We start from the raw sequence: 23710 nt of genomic DNA on the forward strand, positions 1-23710 counted from the left end.
TTGTGATCACAGCTTTGTAGTACAGCTCGAAATCCGGCATTGTGATGCCCCCAGCTTTGTTTTCCTTTTCATTCCATGTCTGTTTAACAAGGCAAAACTTCCAACAGGCTGATATGTCTTGTTTGTCCATGCCTTTTTGTGCATGTATACCTCTTTACAAATCATTTTAACTGTTCCTATCCCTTAAAATGTAAAATGAATGTAGTCCAGTAAAGTTGATGGAAAACAATTATTACTAAGACCTGGTTTCCTCTTGACTTTGAATTATCACGTGGGAAGTAAATTGTGGGGCTTCTTAGTTTGTAAAAGGCGGGAATCTGTCAGCAAGGAAGGGATGCCACTAAGTGGACAGTGCTTACTCTCTGGAGGTCTAGAAGATTCCCTTTGTGACAAGGTTGGCTTCTGCCAGTCCTTATCAACTAGATGCAACTGTACTGATAAACAGGGAGAAGAGTTGGATTTTGCCACTGATTGGTTAAGTCAGGTATTGGAATTTTGTTAGATCTCAGAAACATCTGGTAGCCCCTTGGTGAAACAGTTCACGTGTTTGCCAATCATTGCTTAAGAGAAAGCTTAACAAAATCGAAAATGAGTTTAAATATTTTTCTTAAACTCCTGCGAAGACGGAGCTATATATCTGATGTTGAAATTTTATCACTGCAGAAGCAGACCTTGAGAAAAATATAGGATTCATGGACTCTTCTGAGAATATCTAAATCATTTCAAAAGAGTGTGTGCCTTAAACATAGTTACAAACTTAAGTTTGAAAGAAACACTGATGTTAGTACTTTTTTTGAAGTTTCATTGAAAATGACTCCATAATGTTAACGACTGCTAGCGCCAATTACCTCTTATGTTTTAAGGAGCCCAGTGACAACGGACCTCTCTTTACTGAACTGAAGTTCTACCAGCGAGCTGCCAAACCAGAGCAAAGTAAGGAATACAGCACACATACGTACACTCTTGAAGTGATTGCTGCTTGCTGTGTGAAGTCAAGACTAGACCACTGGATCGATGTTATGATGCTTTGTTATTTTTATTTTTTATTTCATAAGTAAATTTCATTTTAATGAGATTTGTATGAAAGAATTCTGATCTCTTACTGGGCTTGATATGATAAGATTTCACCTATATTGATACATAGAATAAAGTTACTAGAGGATATAGGATTTAGGAAATACTGTCAAAAATTGAGAAGTAATGCTAATTCATGCATAGGACTCCCAATCTTTTTGAGAATTTTTTCTGAACTCTGGAGAACATAACCTGGGCGGAGGTGGGATGCTGTAATTGATGAATTAGAACAGACTGCAGGGAAGAGAGCAGAACCTCTTCAAGCTCCCCCCCCTCGAGCTTTATTTCCTGGTTGACGACCTTTAGAAATGAGGTAAACAGCTTCCAGATTGGGTAAAAAGTAAGGCTTTCTGGAGAAGTGAGTAACCATTTACATCATTAAAGATAGTAACGGCAACTGGCATACTGTGACTGGATTGATGCCTTTCTCAGATTTTTCATTTTAAAGATAATGTTTAGAGCAGGATAAAATTTTGTGTGTTCATAAAAATGCTTTGATTGCAAGGTACTTGTTATTTGTTATTATCATGTATTGTTCACTTTTTTATGAAAAAACATGAAATCTTATTGCATGTTTAAGTTCATTCTGCTCTTAATTATTTAAAAAATTATGTAAAACAAAAGTGAAATCACAGGCCTGTGTTTTTAACTTGTAGTTCAGAAGTGGATTCGTACCCATAAACTGAAGTACCTGGGTGTTCCTAAGTATTGGGGGTCGGGCCTACATGATAAAAATGGAAAGAGGTAAAAATTTGCATGTTTTGTGTTTCTTCGCCTGTTTTAACGTCCGTTCACTGTCCACTGTTTACTGAGCACCTGCAGCTCTGCCGGGCCTCCATCGGGGGTGCGGGGCGTGCACTTGACAGAGATGGACAGGACATTATCCCTAGCCTGGAGCACTAGCAACCGACTAGAGCCCAGCTGACAAGTAGGAACAAAGCAGATGCACCCTGCATTTTTTCCCCTTACTAATGAGCAAGCAAGCAAACAAAAAACTCCGTGTTGTTTATGGGAAAGGGAGCCCTTCAGGCTTCCGTTTGGTGTTTCATATTAGGTACATGACCTGTCCGCAGCAGCGTCCTCCTCTTTATGACGTTTTAGTCTAGTTGGTGAGAAAAAACAAACACATATGAGACAATTATAACTACTAAGTGCTACGAAACTGTGTGACTGATTTGTTTGTGTCTTAGGAGTTCTGCGGTTGGAGAGAGAACCTTGTTGGCACCGCTGAGTTGGAGAAAACCTCCCATACTTTGGTGCATGATTGACATTTTAAAAATATTTGGATGAATGAATGGGACTTCCTGGAGTAAGGCTGGTGGCTGTCCAAGGAGTAGATTTAGTTCAGCCCTGGGGGTATATTGGTTAGGGTGCTTTCGGCTGGAAGTAAAGGAAAACTTTGACTCCGCTCTCTGAAGTGGGCCCAGGTTCCTTTATCTTGCCCTTTTGCCCTTCTCTCCTTGGCTTTGTGCTGTATTAATTCTCCATTGTGTGGCCTCAAGGTGGCTGCCCTGCATCTACGTATCACATGCAGACACAGCAGCCCACAGCAGTAGAAGGTATTGCTTGTTGGTGTTTCACTTTCCTGGAAAAGGAACCTCCCTTCCTCTCGTGTTTCTTGGTCGGGGTTTTATCAGTGCTCATTCTTAAACCAGTCAGTGGCAAGGGCTGAGTGATCACAGTGATTAGCGTGGCGAAGCATGTGGCCATGTGGAAGCGGATGGAATGCTTGAGCCCAGTTGGTGCTCTATTGGAAAGAATGGAGAAGAGAGGTAGTTGTTGGGTGGGCAGCCAGTGCTGTTTTTTGCTTGGAAGTTCTTATCCTGGGATCTGTGTATCTCCTAGGGAAAATGGCTAACTTCCTGAAATGATAGCGTTTTTTGTTACGTATGGTTTTGCTGGGACAAGTCTCGATAGTTTTTATGAAAATTTCTGGAGAAGCAATATAAAGCAAGGAATAATAGAACCAGACTGTTTGGTTTCAGATCTGTGTTTTGCTCCTTAAAATGTATGTGACTGGGTAAGTTACTCCTTCTGGCCTCGATTTCCTCATCTGTGAAATTGAAGAACAGCTACCCACTTAAATAAGGGGGATGAAACATAAAGCTGTTAGAATATATGTAAAATATTGTGCTAGTTTTTACTCTCAAAGGGGTCTTAATCCCTTAAATGTTCACGACTACTGATTTAGAAAACCACTGGAACAGGATAGCGTCTCAGGTGGGAGAGTATTGAGAATGCAGGGGCAGGGTAGGTCTCCTGCCTGCTGTGTGGCACGTGGCATCGCTCTTTCTCAAGGAACAGGGTGTGCGTGTGGAAGGGAGAAGGAGCCTGAGGCTAGTCATGAAGACCAGGGTGGGGAGGGAAGAGCATTGTGGAAGCATGGAAATCTTCACCCCCTTCTTCTGTAAGGATACTTCTACCACTGCGTAGTAAAATGAAAGTTATTTCTGAGTAACTCCTTCAAGGGAAAACCATCAATGTGCACTTGCCTGGAGACTTGGATAAAGTGACACGAATGATGGAAAATCAGTTGATGTGTATAATGTGAAACAGGCGATTTGGGGATTATTTACAGTTGTGGTGGAGTGGTCTGTGAATAAAAACAAAGATGTACTCAGTGTAATGTATTAATAGATCTCGTGTTGAATTAAGCAATTGTGTTTTAGCCCTCTTTTAGACTCTTAGCAGAGGCTGTATTTTTGTAACCCCTGTATTATTTTATACTAATTACGTCATGTACTGTAAAAACAAATGTGTGTGTGTGTCTTGTTCTCATCCCTCAACCTTTCAAAACCTGTTGTACAAAGGAAATCAGGAAGTTAGGATTATTGTTCCTTCTTTATGATGATAGAGATCTTAGTGTACTGGAAAATCTTATACAAATGAATATATTTTGTCTGATTAACTGCGTGACTTTGGACAAATCACTTCCACCTCTGTAGACCTTAATTAATTGATTCATTAAAAGATGTTTAGACAAGATGATCTCTCAATCTCTTCCACTTCAAAAATGGATAGAATCCTGTTCTGTTTTTTTAATTTGGCATGTTGTCTTTTAATGTTAGCTTTCCTTCCCTGTTGAACGTGTCATATGGTATGTGTTGTAGGCTTCTCAGAAAAAAATAAGGGGATTTTTGTGTACCACTGATGTTTACTTATTTGGATGTATTTAGTGTAGAGGTGAAAAAGCATGACGCCACCACTTCCTATGGGACAAATGATCAGTCATCAGTTTTCTTCTGCTGTAAAATGGGGCGAATAGGAGCCCCTAGCTTGCGAGGGTGATGCAAGGTTGATCCACATGAGTGCCTCTGAAGTCCTCAGAATAGTGCCTTGTTCAGACCAAGGCTTCAGTACGTGCTCGCTGTTGTTATGACATTCGTCACTAGTCTTATTGTGAGCGTGATCTTGGTTTTTACTGATTTATGGAGTGATTTAACCAGACGAGTCAGAATCTGGAAGACTTGATAAAGATAAAAGTGATCCTCAGAGCGTACGGTGAACTGTGTTACTGGAGTGAGGTGTTGCTTTTTGGGCACACACAGAAATGTCACTTATGGTTGTCAAATGTTGGAATTTGAGTGCCAGAAAAGACCTCCGCATGAATGAGGCCCCACGCTCTCATTCGATACCTGTGGGAATCGGGGCTGAAAGAATTAATGTGACTTGGCCAAGGTGACAGTGGGTTTGTGGCAAACTAAAAATCTGCAGTCTCCCCAGGATATTTGTTCTTCCCTAGCTTTTGTGCTTTGAGTATTTAATATACAGCCCTTTTATACCATTTAAACACTTTTATTGAATTTAGCTATTGTTACAGCATCTCTTGATAGTCTCGATTTTAATAAAATGTTAATACTGCTAAAATGTGCCCTAAAAGTAGAGAAAAACAGTCACAGACAACAGGCTAATATCCAGAAACATAAATGAAGTTCAGTGTGAGGAAAATCCGTGATACTGGTTTTACACGGATTGTCTTGTCTTTCCTGGGAATGAGTCTGCAGGCGTCTGTCTGTCTGTGGGCCAATTACCTTACGTTGACTAGAGCTCAGGAGACTACCTGGCTGCCACCAGGAGGGGGCCTTCAGGGCAGCAAAGGGAAACACTCCCAACTCTTGAGATTTCTAGTTGGAAGAAGGGGTTTCAGATGTTTGTCTTTCTTTCCTTCTCTCTCCTTTTTCCCCCTTTCGTTCTGCTTTCTCACTAAACATGGCCTTGAAAAAATTACTGTGAAGGGAGAGTAGTCACTGCAAAGTAGGTTTTCCCGAGTTCTGTTTTGTTCATTGACTTTTCTTGTTTGTCTTTAGCTACAGGTTTATGATAATGGATCGCTTTGGGAGTGACCTTCAGAAAATATATGAAGCAAATGCCAGAAGGTTTTCTCGGAAAACTGTCTTGCAGCTAAGCTTGAGAATTGTATGTGAGCTTCGTTCCTCTTGTTTTAATCCAGTAAAGGCGAGTTGTGTTGAAGCTCGGTCCTCTGCTGGTTGGTGTTAGGTACTGCATTAATTTATTCTATATGATGCTTTCATAGCTGGATATTCTGGAATATATTCACGAGCATGAGTATGTACACGGAGATATCAAGGCCTCAAATCTTCTTTTGAGCTACAAGAATCCCGACCAGGTAGCTTTATTAACTTTAATTTCTACTATTTAAAAGCTGTTGTTTGAAAACAAATATGGTTGCTTTGAACTTTTGAACCTATGAAGAAGTTTTACTTTTTGGAGTAGATATGATAATAATAATATTTCTTCTTGACACTTTTATCTAGTTAACATTCTACATTTTTGATGCGATTTGTTGGCACTTTATCAAGTTGGCTATTTTGCCCTAAATAATATTCAGAAGAAGTGCTTGTGATACAAAATGAATTTCAAATAGCTATTTGGGGGTGGAAGCTTAAAATTATATAGTGCACCGATGAATTATGTTTGCCTGTCTGCTTTGTCATTTTTTTATTTCCTTTGTTCAAGAAATCCATCAAATGTAAGTGTTCTGTTACTTGGAAAATTTGGTCTTTAACATGTTGATTATTCAAATCAACTGGTTTACAGAAATATCTTAGCTGTCTAAATTTGTATACCCTAGTGTTTAGAATTCAAATGTGCATTTTTTTTTTTTAGTTTATTGCATTCACTTTGTAATTTTTACTCTTTAAAGAAAGAGAAAAGCTAATGTTATTATACCTTTATTTGGATCGGTTTAGTTGGAGTAGAGGGGTTTATGCAATTTTCTGGAAGCTGTTCCACGATTTCGGTTAAAGTAAGGTTTGGTTGGCACTCCTGGTCAGGCCACGCGTGGAACATGTCCCACGTGTGTTCTTGTGCCTTACTGATGGTGTGTGAGAAAGGACTGTCTAAATATTATAAGTGTGTTTATGTTGACACTCCATTTTTTTTTCCCTCAAACCAGTTTTTAACTTTTTTTTGCTTAGTTTTTCCTTTTTCCTTCGCCTTCCCTTTATTTTCTACCATCTCATGTATTGCCCCATCCCCTGTCTCTGTCACGGTGGTGGTCATGGATCTCCAAGTACAACAGAGGAAAATCGCTATACTGTAGCATGCTCGTGGGGCGGTCTTACAGGCACTCACAGGATTCCCAGACGTCTTGTGTTCGATGTTTTTAAAAAGGTTAAAAGCAAGCAAACAAACAGAACTTAGTTGAGAACCTGAACCATAAGGATTCCATTAATTGAAGTGAACCGGACTTGTACAATGTATTAAATAAAAATACAGTTTAGTTCAGTTTGCAGTTAGCTAAATATGCTGCCTTTTGTTTATAGGAAAATATTTTTGCGGCTCTGTTATCCTTCGGGCATATGCTTTGGATGGGATTATTTTTCTAGTGTTAGATGTGTGTGCTAGATCCATCCCCATATTTTTACTTCAGTTTCCTCTTGTGATCACATGCATACATTTGTGAGACAGTTACCCAGAATTAGAGATGTGATATGTGGCTATGGAATAGAAGAAAGCCAAATTTACTGGCTTCGTATGCTCATCAGACCCACACGTACATGCCCACAGATACATGCTTTGTAATAGTAAAATGTAGTTTTAATTATGAAATTTGACTTTAATATATAACATTAAATGGAGATAAGAGCCTTATCTGAAGTTTCTTCAGATCGTTACTGTTACCTGAAATATTTTTATGAAATGAGTTGATGAATTGATTATTTCATAAGTGGAGGAGCAGAGGAATAGAGAATAATTAACGTGTCATGTGTCATCTAAGTCACTAGTCTCATACTTGGTGTGGGGCAGTTGTAGTGCAACAAGTATTAATGGGTTTCCTCTGTGCTCAGTTCTGTTTTGGACTCTGCAAGAGCAAGTATAAGATTTATAGTCTTTGCTCAAGTCGAGGAGACAGGATTAATTACAAGTGTAACAGGCTTACCTAAAATATTACATAGAGTCAGGTCACATTATCTGGACCATAGTGACATGGGCCTTCAACATTTTGCTTGAAGTAAAAGGTCTTTCAGAATTGGGGTGCCTGGGTGGCAAAGTCGGTTAAGTGTCTGACTCTTGGTTTTGGCTCAGGTTGTAATCTCAGGGGTCTGCGATCAAGCCCTGCATTGGGCTCTGCACTCAGCACAGAGTCTGCTTAAGACTTTCTCCCTCTGCCCCTCCCTGCCTGCACACACTCTCCCTCTCTCAAAATAAAGAAATAAATCTTAAAAAAAAAAAAAAAGTCTTTCAGGATTAAGTATTTGCTGTTGTTAGCATATTGGATCTCACTTGTTTGGGGTACAGTGGTGTGGCCTTGCAGACGAATTCACCCTCAAATGACAGTGTTTTGTCTCTGGGCCGTAAAGGAGTACATGTGCAATCATTTTGGCTTTGATTTTTCTTCGTGCTTGGATATTTATAGGTGTACTTGGTAGATTACGGCCTTGCTTACCGGTATTGCCCAGATGGAATTCATAAAGAATACAAAGAAGACCCCAAAAGATGTCACGATGGCACTATTGAATTCACCAGCATTGATGCGCACAATGGTGTTGGTATGTCAACGGTGCCTGACCGAGAAATACACTGCTAATATTTCAGTTGAATTCCTACATGGTTCTTAATTTCGTACAGATAAACAAGCAGATAAATAAGAATTGCAGAGGCAAGGTAGGGCGGGGAGAGGGTTGGGGAAGGAGGTTAGACTCCTACAGTCGTGTAACGGGGCCACCAGGATCTTTTCCCCGGTGGTCTTCTCTGTCTGTCAAAGACACCACAGTTATAGCAGGGAAGGTGGTTCGGTCAGCTCACTGAGGATTTCTTTTTAGTTCTATTTAGCTTAGTCGAATGTGGGGTGTTTCATCCCCCCTAAAAATCTGTAAGTTTCTTACGCAGCCACAAGTTTGTAGCAGGTAAACTAACTTTGTCACCCCTGAAGTCAGCCTGTTCCTTTAGCAGGCATTTTGTTTTTCTGTGCCCAGCACTGTGGAGGAGCCAAGACCCCTCAGTTCTCTGGGCCTCACCATAGCTTATATCATTTTAGTGTCTTCAGGCTTTCCAAGCACAGTATTAAATGTGTCTCTGTTTTATAATTTATTTCCTAGACCAGTAGTCTCAGTTTGAAACTCTAGAGTTTGCCAGTTTGGATTTTAAAGTAAGTTGTTAGTTGGATGTAAATTATTTCTTTCATATTTCCCAACATTTATTCAATACTTTTATTAAATGCAGTGATAAGTTTTGATGAAAAATAAACTGTAAGATTGACTGTTTTACCTTATTGGTTTATGTATATTTGAAACTATACCTCAAAGTGATTTTGGTGCTTAACCTGCTTCCTTTGTATTCATAGCCCCGTCAAGACGTGGTGATTTGGAAATCCTTGGTTATTGCATGATCCAGTGGCTTAGTGGCCATCTTCCTTGGGAGGATAATTTGAAAGATCCCAACTATGTTAGAGATTCCAAAATTAGGTAAAGGAAAACTTATAATAAATTATTTTGGGCAAAATCATGTTAAGGTACATGTATTTAAGTCAGAATTTCTTGACAGAGACTGTAGTTTTAACTGCTACTAATGTAGAAATAAGACAGTACTTGCTAAACAGGAAGAGTCCTTGGTCTTCTGTTCAGTTTGTTTTAGAAGAAAGTCTGTAAGGGTATTTAGGATGTAGCCCAGTGCTGCTTATTGTGCTATTTACTGTTATTAAATATTAATAAATTTCCATGGCATAAAGCTTCAAACAATGACTCATTCTTTAATTTTTAACAGATATAGAGATAATATTGCAGATTTGATGGACAAATGTTTTCCTGAGAGAAGCAAGCCAGGTAGGAAAAGACTTCTTAAATGTTCATAGGGTTTCATTTTCTGGGAAGAAAGACTGAGTGTCATGATGTCTACGGCATATCCTGTAACGTAAAAGCTTAGGTATTTTCAAGTGTGGTCATTGTAGTGGGGCCTGTTCTCATCACGACAGCAGTTCCCTTTCCAAAGGTGGGCTAAAGGGGTACTTGAGCTTCCTTAAATTATTATTTAGCTTTCAGGAGAGGAGCCAAATTTCATTCATTAATTCAACGATTTTTTTTATTGAGGCTTGATTGTGTGCCAGAGACCGTTCTAGGCACTAGGGATACACCAGTGAACAGAATAAAGCAAAATTCCTGTCTTTATGAAGCTCATGCTGTAGTTGGGAGAGCTAGACAGTAAACACATAAGGGAATGTTACAGTGTATCGTGTGGTTAGTACTATGGATAAAAAAGAAAGCAGGGAACAGAATTAGTGAGTGTGGGGATGAAGTAGGGAATAGAGTGGGAGGCAGTTGGAATTTCAAATAGGGTGGCCAGGATGGCCTTACTGAGGAGGTGACGTTTGAGCAGTCAGAGCTAGGGAGTGAGCTGCGTGGAAGTCTGGAGAGCAGCGTTTGTGGGCAGAAGCAGTGTAGGTGCCCGGTGTACCTGTGGAGTGCGTTCTTTCAGGCCATCCATCACAAGGGCTTTGGCTTTGACTCTGAGCAGGAGTGTAAGGTTTGGAGTAGAAGAGCGGCATCACGTCTACCTTTAAGGGAGACCTCGAGCCCCTGTTGTGAGCAGAGACTGCCAAGGGAGGAAGGCAGGTCTGAGCGGGAGCAGGCTAGGAGGCGACCACAGTAATCCGGGCAGGGGAATAGTGAGAAGTGGTCCCTTTGCATATATTTCGATGTCTTTTCAAGCCATTGCTCATTTATCTCCTTTTCAGGGAAGTCTACCCTGACTTTGTGCTATTTGAAACTGCAGTCTTACCAACCACACAAGAAGTGGAACGTTACAGGCTTCTCAGAATCCCCCTTGTGTCTCCTACCAATCACGAGCCTCTCCTGCCGGCCTGATAAATAACTAGCCTAACTTGAACCCCAAAGATTTGTCTTTGAGCTCCTTACAAATGGAATCATGGAGTGAACAACATAGATAAAAATCCCTGCCCTCGTGACATTAACTTCTGTGTTAAGAGTCCTGTTTCTTTTACTCAGTATTGTATCTGTGAAATTCATTCCCATTATTACATGAGTTTTTTTTCAGTGTTTCTATTTATTTTTTTTTAACTTTATTAACAAATATAATTGTATACATTTAAAGTGTACAGTGTGGTGATTCGACATACATTTTTATCGTAGAATGATTAATAACAAGATCAAGATAATTAACACTTCTGTTACCTCACAGTTAACTGTGTGTGTGTGTGTGTGTGTGTGTGTGTGTGGTGAGAAAGCTCAGGGTCTCCTCTCAGCCACTTTCCAGTCTGTAGTACCAAATTATTCACTATAGTCCCCGTGCTGTGCGTTAGATCCTCATGGGACCCTGTTGTTCCACGCTTAACAGTGATGTGTTCGTTCTCATTTCTGATAGTATTCTGTTGTATTTATATCCTATTACATATTATCTGTTCTGCTGTGTTGGCAATCATAGATCACCAGTTACAAATACAGATGTCCACCTGTAACTGATTATTGTGCCTTATATGAGGAGGGGCCAGATTTCTTCCCCACCCCCATATTTATAAACAGTTGAGCCAGTTTTTTAGCTTTTCTTGAAACAAACCCACCAACTTCTCTTTCCGTACGGTGCTACATTTGTCTTAAATCAAGTGTGGATCTGTGTATCTGTTTCTGGACTCCTTTCTTTTTATTATGCTTTTTGTCTGTTCTTGGGCCGCAGTGTCGTAATGACTCTAGCTTTATCCTGAGTCTTGACATCTGGTAGTGTACGTTCTCCAACACTGTTCTTTAAACCTGTCTTTGCTGGTTTGCAATTCTTGACCCTCTGTGTATCTGTGTGCATTTTAGAGCCACCTTGACAGTTCCACACACATCCCCTCCCTTTCCAGTTTGCTGGAATTTTGAGTGGAATTGCATTGACTCTAGATAGACTGACATCCTTATACTGTTGAGTCTTCCGGTTCACTAATATGGTATATTCTCTACTGCATTTCTTTCACTGTGTTTTATAATTTTGTCCGGGAAAAATCTTGCCCGTCTTCATTGTATTTGTTGCTAAGTATTTGATGGTTTTTTGATGCCACTGTAAATGATCTATTATTTTATTTTAAGATTTTAGTTTATTTAGAGAGAGAGAGCGCGTGTGTGTGAGTGGAAGGTGGGGCAGAGGGAGAGGGGAAGCAAACTCCTTGCTGAGCGTGGAGCCCACTGTGGGGCTAGATCTCATGACTCCAAGATCATGACCCCAGCTGAACCAAGAGTCGGAAGCTTAACTGACTGAGCCACTCAGGAGCCCTAGTGATCTATTTTTTTTTAAATTTTATTTTCTAGTTGCTTGTTGCTAGTACCTAGAAAACGATTTTTTAATATTTACCTTGTATCCTGTGACCCTGGTAAATTTACCTATTAGTCCCACTAGTTTTTTATAGATTCCTTAGGATTTTCTGCATACACTGCTGTGTATGCAGAAACTCTTTATGCCTTCTGTTTCTTTTCTTGCCTTACTGTACCGTCTAAAAACATATATGACTATTACACTGAACAGAAGTGGTGAACATGGACATGCTTGATATTTTCCTCTCTCAGAAGGAAAGTTTTCCATATGAGACCATATTAGGAGATGTTTGCTTTAGGTTTTCCATAGATCCCATTTATCAGATTAAGAAAGTTGAAGGGAGAGATTTTCATTTCTTTTTTCCTCACATTTCCCAAGTACCTAGAATTGTGCCTGCCACGTCGTGCGTGCTAGCTAGTCAGTGTTTGAGTGAATGAAGGTGTGTATATGTGTGTGTGTAGCACTGACAGGATCTCTGGGTTTATCCCATGTGGGGCGTGGGAAGAGATTTGTGGTTTGAGGAACTGGAGGAATGGAATTCTCAGTAACTGGGGCAGGGAAACCACAGGGGAGCAGGTTTAAGGGTAGTTCAGGAGTTTGGATTTGAATTTGTTGGGATTCCAGAGGACAGTTAGAGATCCAGGAGCCAGTGTATGAGGCGGTGGGTGCACAAGTTCCTGGAGGCCTTGGGAGGGTGCGGCTGGGGAAGGGAGGAGTCATCAACCTAAAGGTGAATTCTGGTGTTGAGGAGTGTTGATCTTGACCAGTAAGATGTCTTTTTAGGGGAGTGGTCCTGCTTCAGTGTGCAGTAAGCCTTTCGTCATTCAGAGCTGATTTTTCCCTTTTATGGGAAAACTCGGTCTTGCTTCTTTCTTCCTTCTTCAACCTGGTTTTGGTATGTTTTATTTCCCATTTACGCAAAAAATGCAGCTATTTTCTATAGAATTAATGGCTTTCGTGGCAAAAAAAAATTATGGGCTGTGATATTCCTTGTACTTTTTAGTACCTTTTACTTTTTAATCTATTCGAGGTCTTTTCCTGTTTTGTTTTTGTAGCCTTAAAAGTACAGCAGTTATTTTGTGCATGTTTAAGTTCTGGTGTGTCTCTTATCTTCTGTCCCTTAAAATTACAAAAATGTCTTTTACATTATATCTCAAAATAAGTTTCTTACTTCACTTTCCGGACTATTTCTGACTTCAAAAGCATACTTCCATTGAGGAAGTGATTTATGTAAAAAAACATATTCTAGCAGGATACACATTTGCATTCTAATGTTGCTATAACCTTGAGTTATTTCTTAGAAGAGATAAATGTGTTTGTGATTAAAAAATTACAGAATAATTGTGTTACTCTTTTAGATGAGATTGCTAAATACATGGAAACAGTGAAATTACTGGACTATGCCGAGAAACCTCTTTATCAGAACTTGCGAGACACTCTTTTGCAAGGACTGAGAGCTATAGGAAGCAAGGATGACGGCAAGCTGGACCTCAGCCTCATGGAGAACGGGGGCTTGAGAGCAAAGTCAATAACGAAGGTGAATTTTTGTTCCTAAGTTATCCTTTGGCTTCCTGTGATGGTAATTGCAGCAAACACTAATTTTAGGGAAGTAAATCAGTAAAGAAAAGTGTAGCAGATTGCTTGGCAATTAAGTATCTGTCACCGTTAGATAAAGGGACACTATTTATGAGACATGAAACATGTAGAGGGTTGTAGAAGAATGAATAGATATCTATTTCTTATGTCCAGTAGCAAGTTTGTAAATTCCTGGAAAGGTTCTGACTTGGGGTACTGATATCTGGCAGGGGGATTTGGATGGGGGTCACTCGATTCGTAGTGTGGGTTTTTTCTCCCAGGCCACCTAGAAGGGTTGGTCTTGTCTCTTAGCTCTTCCTCCTTTGTTGGTGTGGTCAGAGTGTTTATCATTTGAAAATTGGTGTTTGAAAATTACTATTTGAAAATTAATGTTTGAAAGTTTCCTTGTTGGCTGGTGTGAAGTGCTTACCATTGGAACATTATTTTGCTCTTTAAAGAAATGTCATTATGTAAAGCTATGTATCTGCATGTGAAGAGGTTAATTTATCAGAGAGATAGGTTAACAGTGAACTTTATGGGCAAAGTATTGTGCAGGCATGTAAATAACTTCTGGTATCACTTTAAAATTTAGATTTTACAGGTATGCATTAACTTATTGCTTATTTTTAATAGTTAAATTGTTGATTAACTCAGATTTCCTTTGTAGTCTGAAATTATTGAATAAAATGTGCTAGCTGCTTTTAAGTGGATAGGAACTACTTTTAGAAGAAAAAAATATGTATTTTAAAGATTTTATTTATTTATATATTTGAGAGAGAGAGTGTGAGACAGAGGGAGCACAAGCAGGGGGAGCTGCAGAGGGAGAGGGAGAAGCAAGCTCCCTGCTGAATAGGGAGCCCCATGCAGGGCTCAATCCCAGGACTCTGGGATCATGACCTGAACGGAAGGCAGACCAAAAAATGTATTTTTTTTACAATACTGACTATTTGTATTGTCACTGACCGTAAATTCCAGTAGATTCTTTTGGAAATCTCGTATTCTGAACTCTGAGCAAAAGGGTTTAAAAACAAATTTTCTCTCTTTAAAATAAGCAGCATTATTAAAAGGTTTTTGTAATTCTTTTTAACTTATAGAGGAGATGGGAATTTTGAAAATGTATCTTGAATTTGATTTTTTTGGCAAATAGTAGGTCTCTTTGTAGTTTCACTCCAAAATCGGAAATTATACACATGCATCTACATATACATATTTTTTCTTTTGTAAGTTTTGTCTTAATTGTATCGCTCCATTTTTGTGGTCAACAAGTGTGCTGAGAGCCACATCCAGCTTTGAAATGAAGAGGATAAAATGGCAGCCGGAGTGGAATTTTTCAGTAAGGTAGTGAGTGAACTTACAGTTTGCATGTATGTATAAACATACAACATGCATCTTCCTGCTCAGGACAGATTTCTGTGCATTAATATTTATAGATGGCTTCTGCGGTGTTTTTCTCTAAATTTTTGCTGATTGAGAAGTAAAGATCTCTGTTGCAGTGAGAACTTGTCCAGTGCCATACCCCCTTACTTTGCAGATCACTGTTATTTGGACTTACATGCTGGAGAAAATTTGGTTTCTGCAGCTTGGCTGACTTTATAGCTGAATAGGTCAGTCTGCTGCAGAGCTAACATCTGTGACCTTACAATTCTCATGTGTCCTTGGGTACTTCCGAAAGCTGGAAATTTCCTGCTGGATCATCCCCTACATGTATAAAGCTTTATTTAGAGGGGAAAAAAATGAATAGCAAGCGAACTGTTAGATTTCCTTTATTAGTTTACTGCCTTTTCTCCCCCTCCCTCATAACTGACACTTGTATTAAAAAGAAGTTAATAAAAGTTAAGATTAGATAAGATCATGAAGCTGCCTAATGGCCATGTAACTGGAGGTGAGTTGTTAATTTGGTGGCCTTTTGTCTTATGTTTTAATGTGAAAGAGTTGGACCAGGCCAGTTTTCTCTTTTAATATTTTCATTCATTCTTTTTTTTTTTAAGCCCCAGAACATTTTCTTCAAATAAATTGTGAATACCCCACATTTAAAGCAGATAAGAACAAAGCTCCACCAATTGAAAAGTTAGGGGCTCTCTACAAGGAAAAGCTTTTTCTTTGATAAATTAGTATTCCATCTCTTTTTTTAGCAAGGGGCATATAATCAAGATGTCATTTTTTGCTCTGGTTCCTAGGAAGCTCTGAGTTAATTATGATGCCTAATCATAGAAATTATATTAATCCTTATAATTAGCATATTTTCTCCTTTCCCTTTGTCATGCTTTCTTAAAGCTTTAAAAGTATATGTTCTTTGTATTTATGACACTCAAAGCTCTTTTGGAAAGGGATAGTTTTAATCAGGTCAATTTGTATTTCTCTCTTGTGTTCCTGAGAGTTGTCCATTATGGTAAAAACTTGTGAGAATTGATTAGCAGTGGAATGAAACAAGGTTTCTATCCATTTTTAAAAAGCCATGCTTGATTATGGTACAGTAAATTTGGAAACTAGAGTAAAATATATATTTACCCACTTGAAAATGTTCAGCCTCAGTAGCCCAAGAGTTTTCTTTAAAGCAAGGATTTTGGGATAACCTAAGGCTGGAACAGAAAAAAACAAAGTATCAATCTACCCGTAGGAAGTACACAGCCCCAGGTTTTCATTGTTGATTAGAACTGAACACTTGCATTAGGATCGGGCAGTCCAGTTCCAGCAGTTATTGGATTCAGTGTGTACTCTTAAACCAACATTCAACAATATAAAGGTCTAATTTATATACCTGGTCTAGGCTAGGTCCCCAGGGCTATAAAGATCAATAGCATGTAGTTCCATCCTTAAAGAATTCCTCCCTGTCCCATCTGGGTTAAGAACAGCTTAATTTACTGGAAAGAACTCAGCAAGTTAAAAGGACATTAATACCTCCATTAGCTATTTTCTTGTAAGGTTTTGATTAAGTTGCTTGCCCAAGCCAACAAAAAGGGCTGTTCATTAGAATTTCTCGAGTCTCATCCCTGGAGATTCATTGAGTAGGTCTGGAGTATGGCCCTGTGATTTGCATTTTTTCATTTTCAGACAGTATATACTGTTGTTTCCTCTGAATGACTCGCACATAGCCTTCCCTCCACTCCCACATTTTTTAGTTCTTTTAAGTTATATTATGCTAGTTGGGCTTCCCAGAGTTTCTCTGAAAAATGATTAACCATTAAATAAATCCCTGCTGGCACTCAGCCTGGAACATGGTACAAAGAGACGAGTAAGAGTAAAGGCCTTCCGTTGCCAACGAGTGGCCTGCAGCTGCTCTGGTGGACAGCTTCCTGTCTCTTGAGGTGACTGCACCCCTGCAGTCTATAGTTTCAGTTAGATAGCCCCAAATAAACCCTCTGAATTTGGTGAAAGTCTGTCTAACTTGGTTAGCATGCTAGAATAATAGAATAATGTATTTTCCTTAGGTAAATTTAGATGGTTGAAGTTGAGATGTTTTTCTGTTTTCTGATGGGGATTTAGCCTTAGTTTTCTTTTCTTTTCTTTTTCTTTTCTTTTTTTTTTTTTTAAAGATTTATTTATTTGAAAGAGAGAGAGACAGCGAGAGAGGGAACACAAGCAGGGGGAGTGGGAGAGGAAGAAGCAGGCTCCTAGTGGAGGAGCCTGATGTGGGGCTCGATCCCAGAATGCTGGGATCATGCCCTGAGCTGAAGGCAGACGCTTAATGACTGCGCCACCCAGGCGCCCCTAGCCTTAGTTTTCTATGTAAGTGGATTCATTGTTTACTAATGATTCTTTCGTTAGGTGCTTGAGCTCTGTATTTTAAATCTTGTCTTATTTGGCTGGATTTTGTCAGATAGCTTTTTTTCCCCTATGTGTATATATATTTTTAAAGGTTTTATTTATTTATTTGTCAGAGAGAGAGAGCACAGGCAGGGGGAGCAGCAGAGGGGAAGCAGGCTCCCTGCTGAGCAAGGAGCCTGATGTGGGACTTGATCCCAGGCCACCAGGATCATGACCTGAGCCAAAGGCAGACACTTAACCAACTGAGCCACCCTTTTCTCTATATTTTTAAATAAGATTATGACATATGTACAGAAAAAATGTACCAGTAAATGTGGAATTTGAGCTTTACAAAGTGAACATGCATATTTAAACATCCCTCAGATCAAGGTATATATCATCACTTGAGCCCCAGAAACCTCTCTCAGGCCCCCTCTCAGCCATTATCCCTTCATTAAGAATAACCAGTGTTTTGACTTACAACACCATAAATTAATTTTGCCATTTAAAGAAAGTTCATAGTAATAGCACCATGAAATGTATATATTTTTGTGTCTGTCTTTTATTCATTATATGTCTGAATTTCCATGCTGTTGTGTGCAACAGAAGTTTTCTATTTCTTTTTACTGTATGGTATGGCTCTCTGTTATATGAGTACATCATAATTCCTTTATCTCTTCTATTGATGGACGTTTATACTGTTTACGGCTTTTGGCAGTTGTAGAAATGCTGGTTAAGAATGTTCTTGTAATTTCTTTTGGGAACTGCATATATTTATTTCAAGTGGGGTATATACCTAGCGGAAGTACTGGGGTAGAGGGCTTACTTATGCTTAGCTGTAGTAGGTGCTGCCAAGCAGTTTCTCCCGGCAGCTGTCCCAGTTGATGCTCTCACCAGCAGCTTACAAGAGGTCCAGTTGCTTACTGACACTAGCTGTTACATTATATTTAATTTTATCTCTTTTGGTAGATGTGTACTGATGTTTCTTTGTGGTTTTAATTTAATCTCCTTTAGAATATTGATTTTGAACACTTTTTCATATGCCTATCAGTCTCCATTGCCCTTTTTCTGTGAGGTGCATTTCAGATCTTTTGTTTATTAAAAAGCGGGGAGGTTGTCAGCTTTCTTTTGATTTGCCAGACTTGACTACTTACTTTGTATATATGCAATCTATGTATTGCACACATTTTTTTTTAAAACAATTGGTAGTTTATCTTTTCATTCTGTTAATGTGGTAATATCTCTTGATGAACAGAAAGTTCTTCATTTTAATGAAGCCTAATTTATCAGTCTTCTTGTTTATGGTTAGTGCTTTTTGTATTCTATTTTGGGAAAATTTTGTCTACCAAGATCATGAAGATACTCTGTTATTATCAAGAAATATTATCTTTTGTATTTAGGTCTGTGATTCAACAGCAACTGATTTTGTGCATGGTGTAAGCCTGTGTTTATTTACCTCTTGTGGATAACTAGTTGATTTGTACCATTAATTGAAAAGCCTGTAATGTCCCCACAGCATGTGGCCGACTTTCAGGTAACCGTATATGTTTGGGTCTGCTTCTAGAAACTCTGTTCTGTGCCATTGGCCCATTTATCTTTTTTGCCAAGCCACACTGTTAGAAAGTCTTCCAATTTTGTTCTTCTTCTTTTTGTCTTAGCTATTCTTGGCCCTTCAGCTTTACATATAAGTATCAGAATCAGCCTATTAATTTCTACACAAATGTTTCTGGGATTTTGATAGAGATTGCATTGACTTTATCATTTTGGGAGAATTGACATCTTCACAATATTCTTTTCTGTCCATGAATATGGTACACCCTTGTATTTATTTAGGTGGTCTTTCATTTATCTCAGTCATGTTTGCAGTCATCTCTGGCTGTGTAGAGATCATACGCATCTTCCATATCTGTTTTCTTCTCAGTGCTTAATTCTTTATCTGTTTCTTTTGTATCATCTGTAATTACCACAGAACTTCCTTCATGTCATTTGGTTGTCGGCTCTTTCTGCTGTTTTTTGATGTTTCTAATGTATTTATAAGTTCTGTAGTGATTATTGTTCTATTTATTGACTGTGCAGTTTCCTTGTTATGTTATTTTCTTTCATAAATTATTTCTCATTTACTCGGTTTTTTAAATCTTTTTTTTTTTTTAAGCCTCTAGTGCATGTCGTAAAATTTTCTTCTTTTGGGAGGACTGTGTTTTCTTTCAGAGTGGAATCTTCTGCTGTCTTTTGCAGGCTACGACCATTTATTTCATCTTCTCTTTTTGTCCCCAAGGATTCTAACTTTGTTGGCATGCTTCTTCTCTGGATTGTATTAATATTGAATAGAATAGCTTTACCTGGGCTTAACAGATTATTCATGAATCCTCGGCTTTCCCATTAGATGAAACTGTTTTGCTTTTCCTCAGAGTTTAGGTTTGAGGGTTTGGCATTGTTAAGGGACTTTCTTTGCCTGCAGCTCACACTCTGGGAGGATCTGGAGGGCCATAGCTCAGCTGGTACTGTAGGTCAGATTACCTGTCTTTATTCAGTACCTGCTCCATTCCCTTCGTGGCCAGAAGAGGCAAAGATTTGGTAAAATCTAAATCCACGGTGATTCTTCTCTATGGCTTTAGCAGTGTTTTACTCATTTTCTCTTTTGTCATCTATTTTGGTCAATCATTGTTTATTGTTGAAAATAATTAGTCTTGAATGATTGTGGCCATTCTGCCTTCTTTCTCCAGGTTTCTTCTTCAGGGAAGGAACAGAATTCCATGTCCTGCTTTCAGTGAGGGACTGTGGGAGTAGGGAAGGTCTCTTCCAGGGGCTGTTCCAGTCTTTCTTTTCAATCTTCCTATTTATATTTTATAAATTGAAAGTCAGTGGTGAAAAATTTCTGAATGGTGTTCACTGATGTTCTTTTCCCCAGTATGGTTCAGTGGTGTGTAGGAGCCGCATGTTGCTTTCTAGAAGCGTCTGACTCTTCTTGGCCACCACTTCCCAATGGTTATGGTGAGAGGCTCTGTCACTGTTGCTGCTGAAATAGTTCTTAATTGTTATTTTGTGTTTATTTCTTCAGAGTTTAGATGGGGCAGAGGTTGAAATATTACCCCCCAAATGTCCCTTATTTTTACTCACAGTTTAGCTTGTTTGTGGGTGTGAACGTTTCGGGGTCATCAAAATCTTTGCCCTTCCTCCACAAGAGTAGATCACATGGGTTGTGCTGTCACCCTCTCAGCTCCTCATAGACCGTCTCCCACATTATAGTCACCTGACATTTCAGTTTTTGTACACGTGGTAGCATTAACTCATCTTTGGTTAATGATAGTAAGTTCTTCATTATGGTATCTTAAGAGTGGAGAACTTGAACTAGTGAAGAACACAGTATTCCAAACTTTGTTAGTCATACGTTGAAACATTTTCTTTTGCTAAACCCTTTCCCCCAGACCTGTTAATAATTAGCAAAATTCACGAGTTGTACTTGGTTTTCGTATCTCCGGAGTAGATAGCTAGATGTGTTGACAGGACATCTGAACGTAAGCAAATAACAACAGCAACTACAATAAAATGAAGAACTGCATGAGCTCCGTTTACGGTGCGTCAGTACTTCACCAAATGGTATTCATGCACATGGGGTTACATTGGACACTTACTTAAGACAGTTTACAGAACCCTGAAGTGATTTATTCTAGGACTTACAGTTTTAGGAACTTAGCATGTATGTGTTTAATGTTTGGTAAAAGCTAAGATTACTCTCTTGCTTTAATCTATATTTTAGCATGTATTTTTCAACTTGAGGGTGCAGCCTGTAACAGTGCCAGGCACACAGTAGCTGCTTAGTAAATATGTGGTGGGTTCTGTGCCCCTGATAAAGTGAAGGCCTGTGTTATTGCAGAAGGGAATTGTAATATTCATGATTCTTGTTACAGCCTTTATCACTGGAACTCATTTAAAATAATAAATCACTTTAATGCATTCTAGCAGAATATTTTTAGATTATTCTTCAAATTAATCTGCCCCTCTTTTTAAGTCACTCACTTCCTGACCCACTTCCCATCTTTTCATTTCTTCTTTTTCTGATTATATCTGATCTTTTCCTGCTTTTTCTCAAAATATATCTGTAATTACTTAATGTCCACTTAAACATTACATAGTTTATAAAGGGCTTGGAGTAAAATAGGAAGTCAGCTCTTTATTATTACAACACTAGTTAAATAGTTGCTCGACAGGTGCAGACCCATAGATATTTCTGTGTAAAATACCATGCTAGGCTCCACGAGAGCTCCACGGATGAGGAGCACATGTAGAAGGGAAAAACAGGAGTGTGGACGAGGCTTTCCCGGGCACACAGCTCTGTGGACTCTCACGCTTTAGGAGGGGGTGCGCTAACGTGAGAGCGTAGCAGCCGGGAACTGTAAGGGAGGCGGTGTAGCTCGGGGACGGAAATTGGAGTAGGAACAAAGAGCTCTGAGTTCTAGTCTTTCCCACCCCCAGCTGAGAAACACTGAGCCGGTTCTCTTAGCCTTCTTCTGTCTCCAGCCTCAGCGTTTTCTGTCTGTATTGTGAATTTTAACTAACTCCACTGGTTTTATAAGTATTGTGTAACACACGTGTCTGCTTTGCTTTCATAGAAGATATGTGTTCTGTGTTTTTTTAGTTACTGTTGAGTAACAGATAACCTATTTTTTTGGTTGCTATTAATGAATGTAGGAGCATAAATAAATAATGCTATTAGTTTATAAAGTATGTACCATTTGCACAGTGACTTAAGTGGCCTTAAGGAAATAAGTAAGATGAACTGATTGGTGCAGTCGGTCTCTAGATAATTTTATTTAGAGTTCTTTGTTCATCGACACAAGTACAGTAATAAACATTTAGAAATTCTAGGCTGTATATTCTAAGTTCCTGTAATAAACATTTGTGATTTTTGTAATAAAGAGTTAAAAACCAACAACAGTCCTGAATACTCCTCACCTTTGATATTAGCCATGGATCTGACTGGCTTTTCTTAGAGGCTGTTGAAATCATCTAGAGGTGATCTTTTGATGTGTGACCTGGGAAGCAAAGAATGAACGGGTCTTCAGTTTTTGCCTCGCGAGATTTTTATTCTTTGTCCTGTTAAAACAGCTTTAAGTCTCTAAGTGGTCTCTAGTCAGTGTTTAGACTATTAGTAAATTATCAGTCCAAATGCATCTAGCTGATTTGTCTTCCTGTTTCTAAGCTGGAAGTGAGAAGCTGCTAATTAACTAAATTTTAGCCTAGCATATCTGAACACTTCAAAAATACAATGTGTAATACATACGCTAATGCCCTTTGAAATAAACCTAATTTTCTGCAGATATTTTAGCTGTGCTGAATTAAAAGAAAACCCCATTTTAAGTTTATAAATCATTCTGGTGTGTCGTACAATATTTTGATTTCATTTATAAATGCAGAGGCACTTTGTGGGACCTGGTGTGGAATATGACAGAATCAGAGATTAGCGTGGTCCCTTTGTGAAGCCGTTTTCTGTTCAGAGAGAACCAAAATACCCTATCTGAAGCCCAAGATGTTGACAAATAACAAAATGAGGCATTTGGAGATACTCAGGAGGAAGAAGCTGCCAGTGAATAGTTTGGAGTTTTACTCATTGCCTTATAGAATCAATAACACACTTAGATGCTGTTAAACGTGAAGGTTTGGTGTTTTTGTTTTTGTTTTTTTGAATTGGTCTTTTCCATAGACCATTGGCCCTTCCCGTCAAAACTAAATACAGTCTCAGAAAAGTTGGGCGGGAGATAACCAGCTGAAGTGTGGACTAATGAAATTCAGTGCTTTACCCATCGCATGATGCTTAAAATACAGGGTTTTTTTTTTGTTGTTGTTGGTTGAATACTGGCTGATTTTCATTCCTATGTAATTTACTTGCATGGAGATTAAGAAAGCTCTTTATTATTACATAAGCTTGAGAACAAGATGAATGCACTGGGTTCTTGGGTAGAATGTATTGGATAGCTCCCTTTATAATGAGCATTTAAAAATCTGCCTCCTTAAAATCAGAAAATGCATTCTTTCCTGTATGGAAAGCAATATAGTAGTGAAATATTCCTCCTTAATTTTGGTCCGAACGAACAAAAGTGTCTCTGTTTATTCCTGCCTAATGCATCACAAATCTGCTGACATGCTAACCTTGGAGTCTTGGCTGGCGTTAATCAGGCCTGTGCACCGGCAGGAAAGATGTACCTAATGCAGTCCATCAGTGCAGCTTGCATATGGAAGTCCTCACAGGGGAGCTGCCCCGTGCCAGCTGAGGGTTACCTGCCCACTGCAGTTATTGTATGTAATTATCGAACCAATCTGTTCAGCCCAGCAGGGTTTAGATGGTAATCATGAAGCAACACTTTGGAAAAGAAAGATGTAAGGCACGCTCCCCTTCTCTCATCAGTTATATGAAGTTGCAGCCACTCTTAACAGCTATTTTTGAGAGGCAATACCTCCATATACAAATCTGCTAAATGAGTGCCTTTGGAAGTTTCTTAAGGTTTAGTCAAGTTATTTTTGTCTGTGGGAAGCATTTTCTTTAGGATCATGCATG

At 38.9% G+C, this 23710-nt stretch overlaps 1 protein-coding gene across 6 annotated transcripts in view; it reads left to right on the forward strand.

The window, feature by feature from the left end:
• VRK1 (VRK serine/threonine kinase 1) overlaps positions 1-23710 on the forward strand; it is a 77394-nt gene that overhangs the window by 46923 nt on the left and 6761 nt on the right. For 5 of the 6 annotated variants that reach the window (XM_019807979.2, XM_034642357.1, XM_034642360.1 and 2 more), the window contains 8 exons: positions 864-933; positions 1731-1818; positions 5382-5490; positions 5609-5701; positions 7955-8087; positions 8882-9002; positions 9301-9359; positions 13197-13375. In XM_019807979.2, the coding sequence (XP_019663538.1) occupies positions 864-933; positions 1731-1818; positions 5382-5490; positions 5609-5701; positions 7955-8087; positions 8882-9002; positions 9301-9359; positions 13197-13375 (852 nt within the window). Of the gene's footprint in view, positions 1-863; positions 934-1730; positions 1819-5381; positions 5491-5608; positions 5702-7954; positions 8088-8881; positions 9003-9300; positions 9360-10267; positions 10562-13196; positions 13376-23710 lie in introns of those variants that run through there. The other variant, XM_034642361.1, reaches the window with a different exon arrangement.

Source organism: Ailuropoda melanoleuca, chromosome 14 (assembly GCF_002007445.2).
Source record: "Ailuropoda melanoleuca isolate Jingjing chromosome 14, ASM200744v2, whole genome shotgun sequence".
NCBI classification, from domain to species: Eukaryota; Metazoa; Chordata; class Mammalia; order Carnivora; family Ursidae; genus Ailuropoda; species Ailuropoda melanoleuca.